This window comes from Rutidosis leptorrhynchoides, chromosome 2, assembly GCF_046630445.1.
Source record: "Rutidosis leptorrhynchoides isolate AG116_Rl617_1_P2 chromosome 2, CSIRO_AGI_Rlap_v1, whole genome shotgun sequence".
NCBI classification, from domain to species: domain Eukaryota; kingdom Viridiplantae; phylum Streptophyta; class Magnoliopsida; order Asterales; family Asteraceae; genus Rutidosis; species Rutidosis leptorrhynchoides.
The window spans coordinates 95,154,404-95,162,919 of record NC_092334.1 but is presented as its reverse complement, the minus strand read 5'-3'; the positions used below and the strand labels follow the sequence as shown (position 1 = coordinate 95,162,919).

At 32.8% G+C, this 8,516-nt stretch overlaps 1 protein-coding gene across 2 annotated transcripts; it reads left to right on the top strand.

The window, feature by feature from the left end:
* Positions 1–3,737: 3,737 nt before the first annotated feature.
* Positions 3,738–6,962, top strand: LOC139891179 (alpha-1,3-arabinosyltransferase XAT3-like). Of its 2 annotated transcripts, none has more exons than XM_071874130.1 (3): positions 3,738–3,938; positions 4,021–4,125; positions 5,592–6,962. In XM_071874130.1, exons 1-3 carry the CDS (start codon positions 3,779–3,781, stop codon positions 6,773–6,775), a joined length of 1,449 nt encoding a protein of 482 aa, XP_071730231.1. In that variant the 5' UTR covers positions 3,738–3,778; the 3' UTR covers positions 6,776–6,962. The 2 variants fall into 2 exon arrangements, with proteins under 2 accessions (XP_071730231.1, XP_071730230.1); XM_071874129.1 differs by having other exon boundaries at positions 4,015–4,125.
* Positions 6,963–8,516: the final 1,554 nt, after the last annotated feature.

The window sequence follows — 8,516 nt, the reverse complement described above, 5'->3', positions numbered from 1 at the left end:
ATTTGCTCCCTTTTTAATGCTTTTGCAATATATATTTTTGGGCTGAGAATACATGCGCTGTTTTATAAATGTTTTACGAAGTAGGCACAAGTACTAAAACTAATTCTATGTGGGTTTAAACCAGAAATATACCCTTAGCTTGGTAACATTAAACTACTTGTCTATGTACGGTAGGCACGAATCCTAAAGATAGATCTATTGGGCCTGACAAACCCCATCCTGACTATAGGATGCTTTAGTACTTCGAGGTTATTTTAAACACACCTGATCTGGTGTACTTCAGAGGGTAAAACATGAACGTTAAGGCTTGTTACCGGGTGCCTACAACTTATAGAATACTTTTAAACACTTGCGAGTGTATGGATATTTATGGAAACTGAAATCTTGTGGTCTATTACTATTACGGAAATGATTGATTATGATAAACTAATGAACTCACTAACCTTTTGGTTGACACTTTAAAGCATGTTTATTCTCAGGTATTAAAGAAATCTTCCGCTGTACATTAGCTCATTTTAAGGATATTACCTGGAGTCATTCATGACATACTTTGAAAGACGTTGCATTCGAGTCATTGAGTTCATCAAGATTAATATTAAGTCAATTATAGTTGGATGTAATATGAAATGGTATGCATGCCGTCAATTTTTGATGTAAAGAAAGTTTGTCTTTTGAAAACGAATGCAATGTTTGTAAAACGTATCATATAGAGGTCAAATACCTCGCGATGTAATCAACTATTGTGAATCGTTTATAATGTATATGAACGGGTCATTTCAGTTTGATGGTAAATTCAACAAATTGTGTTCTATTTTCGACAAAAAGTACACGTTTTTGTAGATATTCGGAAATATTATAACAGTTTTTGAATATCCAACGGATATCCATTAACCCGCTTAATCCGGTGGATATGGATATGAATGGATGAACTGAAATTAAATGGATATGGATATGGATATGGATGAACAAAAACTAAATGGATATGGATATGGATACGGCACCACCCGATCCATATCCGATCCATTGCCATTCCTAACGATAAGTAACTTATACGAACTAAATATTCACACAAATTTAACGACATAATAGGAAATAGTTTACGTCTATTCAGTCGACTATAATCCTTTGAAATTTTACTCCGTAGAATTTAGTATACACATATAACCTTCAACCTTGTGTTATAGCTTATGAGGTAGTGGTCTGCCTCTCTTAGCTAGAGGTTAGGAGTTCGACTCGCGTGGGGTGCAACATTGCACACAAGGTTGCCCCTAACATTTGAATTTCACCCAAATGTGCTTTCCGCATATCGCGTGGCGGGAGCAGTGGGGGAGGGGTGTTTTACCGCTCATGCCCTCGGATTGAAACGGGTTATGCAACAGTGATAGATGAACGCGTGAGTGATTTAGTCTCCCGGGTGATCCCGAACTTTTATGAAAAAAAGTTATCATTCATATGCTTAATTTAATACTCTAGTAGATCTAATTAATTTATCGATTCACTAATATGATCTAGCTTACAAAAATTATGAACCTGTAACATCAACAAAGTTTTCATCCCATTACGTTGCATTATGACGTGATGGTAGCATGATGAAAGTGAAAATGACCGTATCACCATGCGTTAAATATGGTGTAAATAGTTTTTGATTATTATGTTATAATAAATTTAATAATTATGTTAAAAGAATTATTTTCTATATGTAGAATATATAGATTATGGTATTATCTTGTAAATACTTTTTCAAAAAGAATTAAAAAGAAACTTTTGCAAGATACATACTATACAAACAAAAGTTAGACTGTATTATACTCTCTTCCTCCCAAATTAAGTGTCTAGTAGGAATATTTGTTGGATTTAAGATAGTTGTGATAAATGTCAGTTTTGTTCTTATATTAAAGGTAAGTTTAACTGAATTTATTTTTGATATTAGTGAAAGAGAGTAATAAATGAGGATAAATTTGAGTTTAATGATATTTAAAAGTTATTTTTTTTTATAAATAGATAATTATTTTGGGACAGATAAAAATAATAAGGTTGACACTTATTTTGAGACGGATTGAGTACATACGTAACTAAAATAATTTCATTTTTTCACAACTCAGGAAATCGAATGTCAGAATGATAAGCATATGACGTGATGGTAGCATGATGAAAGTGAAAATGACCGTATCACCTTGCGTTAAATATGGCGCAAATAGTTGTTGATTATTATGTTATAATAACTTTGATAACTATATATATATTAAGGAATTATTTTCTATATGTAGGATATATAGATTATGGTATTATCTTGTAAATGCTTTTTCAAAAAGAAATAAAAAGAAACTTTTGCAAGATGCATATTACACAAACAAAAAATAGACTGTATATATACATAGGTAACTAAAATAATTTCATTTGTTCACAACCCAGGAAACAGAATGTCAGAATGATAAGCATACATGTTATACTTGAAATTGTACTTTTTGATTCTATAAATTTACTATAAAATTGTAGATTAAATATTTACAGTATATTATGCAAGTACTTAATTTATTAATTATTATGATGAATTAATAAATTAATTAATACAGTAAAAACAATAGTTTTAAAAGTTTTATTGCTACATGTATAACTCTCATGGTGTTCATAGATTCGTGGGGGTGGTGCACATGCAGACATAACATGTAATCATATAAACCTTAATCACCAGTTAATCAAATCATGTGGTCAGATGGCAATGTCGTTATGTATTACTCCATATTTTTGTCTGTCTTTTCGAAACAGACAAAAAATATGTAAAACTATAATCATTGGTGAAATATATTAGACCTGACAATATTTTTCTATTAATACAAAATCAGATCAGATAACACTGAAAATGAACCAAAAAACTACTCCGTATTTGGTAAACTAAATACGTACACCTAGCTAGCAAATATATAAAACTACTTGAAATGAGTCAAGTACTCCCTAGTAGATAATCAAACTTTTGTGTGGTGCAAAACTAATCTTATCGTTATTTTAGTCAAAAAAAGAAGAAGAAAAAAAAACTTATCTTTCAATTTTTTTTATTTAAATTCAATTTTTTTCCTTTAAAAAAATAGTAGTGTAGTATTCGTGAAAGTACATGTTACCAACATCCTCCATGTTATGAAAGTTGACTAAATTCTTATTGTTAAACCTTATAATTTGATTAATTTTCACTGGCCTCCAATTTCATGTTTGACTTACGGATCGACATAAATTAAAGTTGATTTTTATTATCATGTTAAACTGTGAAAATTGGTCCAGAAAATATATCAGGCCAGCCTAAATATAGGTGTTAAAATTCGTCAATTTTTGGTACTTTATTAAAATTCTCAATTTTTGGTTTGATTTTGATGAAATATGGTAATAAAACATCCCTTATTTAACTTGGAAAGTAACAAGCATATCGTCAATATATATTAGCTATGGAGACATTCTAATTAAATTTACCATCATCTCTAACTTTATAAACCAGCCGGGGTTAATTAATTAGTCTTTAAAATATACTCCGTACGAGTATTTTCTAGAAATAAATAAACTAATTGAGTTGTAATCACGTGTGTTTGGATAATAAAGATATTTATATAAATAAAGAAGGAAAAAGTCTTCTGATTTAGATGCCACATATGTCATATATATCCAAGCTTGTATTCCATATGAACTCATGAAGGCAGTAGTGCAAGCCTGTATATATATATAAGGTAATTAATCAACACAAAACACATATACAATATAAACACAAACATAAACATATATATAATATATAACAATGGTTCAAAAGCAGAACATTAGTTTTGGAAAAATGGAGAAGGGAAGAGGAGGGAGGCTACTCTTGTTTGCAACACAAGCACTTTGTGCTTTATTTCTTCTTCATTTACTTTATATTGAATTCTTCACCTTTGAGACTACACCATCTCAACAAATGAAATGTAAGTTTAACATGTTCGTGTTTTTTTTTTTCATTTTTTTTTTTTAATGCATGCATTTTGATTAATTTTATTGCAGTTACAGGCAGACAAATATTGTCAGAATGGAAGGCTGATTTGAGCAGTGTTGTTGTTAAAAAGGATGATCAAAAACGATCTTTGGAGTATCTTTTAACAAGACTAGTTGGAGGTCTTTATTTCTATCTCGCTTAAACATTAATATATCATTTCATTAACATGAATATATCAGGATTAATGTTCATACAACATGTTTGACCATTAAAAATAATACAATGGCTTATATATAACTAATTACTCTGTATTAAGTTGCATTAGTTTCATAGTTATATATAACATATATTACTATTTTTTTATGAGTGTTGATCCGTACACAATCTTTTTCTTTTTTTTGCCATCGACAACCAAATTAATTATTTTGACTATTTTACCCCTTCTTCTCTTGAAGGAAAGGAAAGGTAAGTAAGTGAAGGAAGGGTAAATAGTTAAAATATTTATTTGGTTGCGTATTAAAAAAAAGGGTTGTGTACGGATCAACACTTTTTTTATATATCGGGTAGGACCTTATTAACTTCTTCATTTATGTACTATATATGCTCCTTTTTTAAGATGGTAATTTAAATTAGTTAAGTATAAGGAGGATTAAGCAAGAATATGAGCTCTTAAAAGCAAAAGTTAAATTCTTTCCTTCTAGTTCATCCATAAATATTCCAAATTATATAGAATAGGATCCAGCTATAGGAAATTAGGAATTACTTTTACTATTTTATGATTAATCTTATCTTCTATTTCTGAATGCCTAGATGATAAATCTTGATATGAATAAACAGATTACAGCTATAGACACACTACTAATAATTGTTAAATGTAAAGAAGTCAATATTATAAAGGTAGGTCACCTAAACAAAAATGTGAGATCCAGCACCTTGAGAATTCACTTTTTTCACGATATCTTAACTCACACACGCACACACCAAAAAGTTAATAATAATAAAAATAAATTAATTAATTAACAAAATAAAGGATGTACGTGGATGGACCACATATGGCCATCAGTTAGTCATTCCATCTTGGCCACTTTGTTAAACAGACCAACAAATATGTCATACATCACAAATAAATAATGTCGGCTAAATACTAATGGCATACTGGAAAGGTGAGTTAAAAACGATCACGAAATTATAATTTAGTTAGATTTCAAATATTTAAATAAAATTATGTTGTTTAGAATTTAATTAGGTGTCACCAAATCATACTACGTGCTTACAAATTACTACGGAGTAATGCTGGAAGACATGCTTGAATGTCAACAGAACGTCCCTTTTTTTTTGGCCCGCGTTATATGTAAACAGAACCATTTTTTGTTTATTTAATTATGCATGTTCGAAATGATTCATCCATAATTAGATATATTAAATACTGCAGGCAATCATAATTTTTAAAATTAAGTAAACACATGATACAAATATTCTCTGAATTATGATTTTGAACCATAGATCCTGGTTCACCATATCAACTAAATCTATGATAGCCATAGTAGTTTACTTAGTAAAGTGAACATTTTTTAAAAACAACCAACATTCACACATCCTAACTTCTTGAAATTTTTTTTTTTGTTGTTCTTGGTAAATTAAACAGGTGAAGATCGAACCAAGCTCGAATCAACAGGCTTTGCGTGCGATAATACTTCATGGTCGTTAGTCTGTGTCACAAATAAACCTGTCAAAATCGACACAAAGACGATGAAAATCCAAATCCAAAAACAATCATCAAATGAAAACACGACCACCATTGTTCGTCCATACGCAATGCAAGATAATCCCTACGTAATTAATGACATTACTCCAGTAACGATCACAACCACCGAATTATCAAAACCTACTTGCGATCATAACCATCAAGACCCCGTTGTGATCTTTTCGTCTGGTGGATACACTGGAAATATATTCCACGAATTTAACGAAAATCTCATACCTTTATTCATAACGTCTCGTTTCTTCAAATCTCGTGTACATTTCATCATTGTGGACTACAAACCTTCCTTCATTCGAAAATATAGACGTGTGTTTTCACGTCTATCGAATCACGAGATTATAAATCCGACCGTGAATTCAAGCGTGCATTGCTTTCCAGCAGCCATAACCGGTTTAAAATTTCACAAATTTTTAGGCATAAACACGTCCGAAATTCCACAAAGCAACTACTCAATGCCAGAATTTCGAGAATTCATTAGAAAAACGTATAGACTGAAAATAAAAAGTGTTTTCGATACACCTAATCCGCCTAAATTGCTTCTAATATCGCGCCAAACAACTAGAAAATTCCTAAACCAACACGAAATGATGAAGATGATGGAAAATTTAGGGTTTCAAGTGATCATTGCCAGCTCAGCTAAAGAAATGTCAAACGTGGAGAAATTTTCGCATGTGATAAACTCTTGTAGTGTTATGGTGGGGGCCCATGGGGCTGGTCTAGCTAATGAAATGTTTTTACCTAATGGGGCAGTTATGGTACAAGTGAGACCCTTAGGGTTTCAATGGGATGTTGATTCTTTTTATAGTGAACCCGGTCCAGGAATGGGTTTAAAATACTTGGAGTATATGATGCAACCCGAAGAGAGCTCGTTAGTCGATGTGTATGGTCTAGATCATCCGGTGCTTCAAAATACTGCGTCCGTGGCCCAAAAAGGAGGATACAATGCTGCGCGAAAAATGTATTTAGATGATCAAGATTTGAGATTAGATTTGAGCAGATTTAGAGAGACACTTGTTGAAGCGTTGAGACTTGTTGGACGTGATCCTATAGATGTTGCAAATGCTTAATTGATTTTGTTAATTATAATTAGTAAAGGGAAGAAAAACCCTATGAAATATAGGCTGAAAGGAGAATATATTTAACGTTACGTTATAGATTCTTTTTAAAGAGTCAGGATGATTCTAGTAAATAAAGATATGTTTATTTTGTAAGTAATAATATCTGAAATCTGAATAATACCTTTGTTTTGTGATCTTTGTAGTTACATATATAGATATATACATAGTATATATATTGTAGACGATTTTTCTAAGGATCTTAGGTCGCTTGAACTCTAAACTAGAGGCGGAATACACTAGAAAAGGGTTAAACCGAGATATGAGTCGTTTTGGGATCGAATTGGTCAAACCTAGAGCAAAACCTAGATTAGATCGACTCCTAGACGATATATTTCGGTGGTATATGATGTTAGGGTTCTCTGGAGACGAAAACCTACGACTTAGGGTGAATGGGACGAGTAACCTCATCAAAGAAGTCTAAACCCGTATATATAGTGAACACAGACACACTCGGTCGAGTGTCTGTGTCCACACGGTGGACTGACTGACACAGTCGGTCGAGTGTCTATACACACTCGGTCGACTGTGTACAGTTTAAACATATTGATCGCTTGATAAATTAAGTATGCATAAACACAAATATAATCAATTGTCTCAAGTAAACATTATTACATAACCGAAACGTGTTAAACATAAAAATGGATAACGGCTGGGGATTCATGCACCAACAAACTCCCCCTAAGACCTAGCCGTTACAATAAAGCATTCGGTTATCAATCCGTATAAGGATCTGTCACCCAGTTCTTCAGATAGCAAAGTTTAACAACTCTGCAATACTGTTCAGCTTGCACACGATTCTCTGGGCGATACAGCATCCAATTGTAGTAAAGGGTAAACATATCTTCTTCGCAGCAGTTTCTCAACCAAACTGGATCTAGAACCCTTATACTATCATTTTCATCTCCTCCATCCTTGTCTAACACAATCACCGCTTCCTCCGAGCGTTCATCATAATACCACCAACGAAAACGAGGACTGAAGTGCTGCGGCATCTTCCTCAGAGGAACCTTCCGCATATACCTCACAGGTTGATATTTTACTATCCTCCTTCTGACCCCTGTTTTCTTGTTCGTTCGATAAGAGATCTTCGGAAACTGAAGACGAAAACCTATGAAATTAGGTGACTGATATGATCTCCTTATCTTACGAACCAAAATATCAGGAACTCCACAATAATCCTGATACAACATCTTAAGCCTGGCTACCTGCATAAACTCAAAATAAGGTAACGTTTTGAACTCATATGGAGATTTGATATAATCCACTCCATGTTCTTTCTTGATCGTATATATATCAAATTCTTTAATATAAGCCCAGGCAATTATCTTTCCCTTAGCACGTAAACTCTCACAGTGCTCGATAAACTTCAAAAATTGCGGCTCCACCTTAGGCTTCTCGCTCTAGACGCTCCATCAATTCCTGCTCAGTTTCGGTGAGATCCGGAGGGATCTCCCCTTAGCGGGTTATCCTCCGTGTAGCCTTTTGCAACTTCAACAGCCCTGTCTTCCTCAGCTTCACCAAAAGTACCAAAAGGATCAGGTTCTCCATCTTCCTCTTCAACCACAACCTTTTTCTCCCATTCATTTAACCTCTCAGTCAATTCTTGATTTTGTGTCTGAAGAGTTAAAATTTCACCAGCTTGACTTCCCACATTTTTCTCTAGTTCATCAATCTTCAACTGTTGTCGATC

Coding starts and splice junctions, on each gene's coding strand:
- LOC139891179 (XM_071874129.1), top strand. CDS start 3,779: ATGGTTCAAAAGCAGAACATTAGTTTTGGAAAAATGGAGAAGGGAAGA. Junction 3,939..4,014: donor ACCATCTCAACAAATGAAAT/GTAAGTTTAACA, acceptor ATTTTATTGCAG/TTACAGGCAGACAAATATTG. Junction 4,126..5,591: donor TTTAACAAGACTAGTTGGAG/GTCTTTATTTCT, acceptor TAAATTAAACAG/GTGAAGATCGAACCAAGCTC.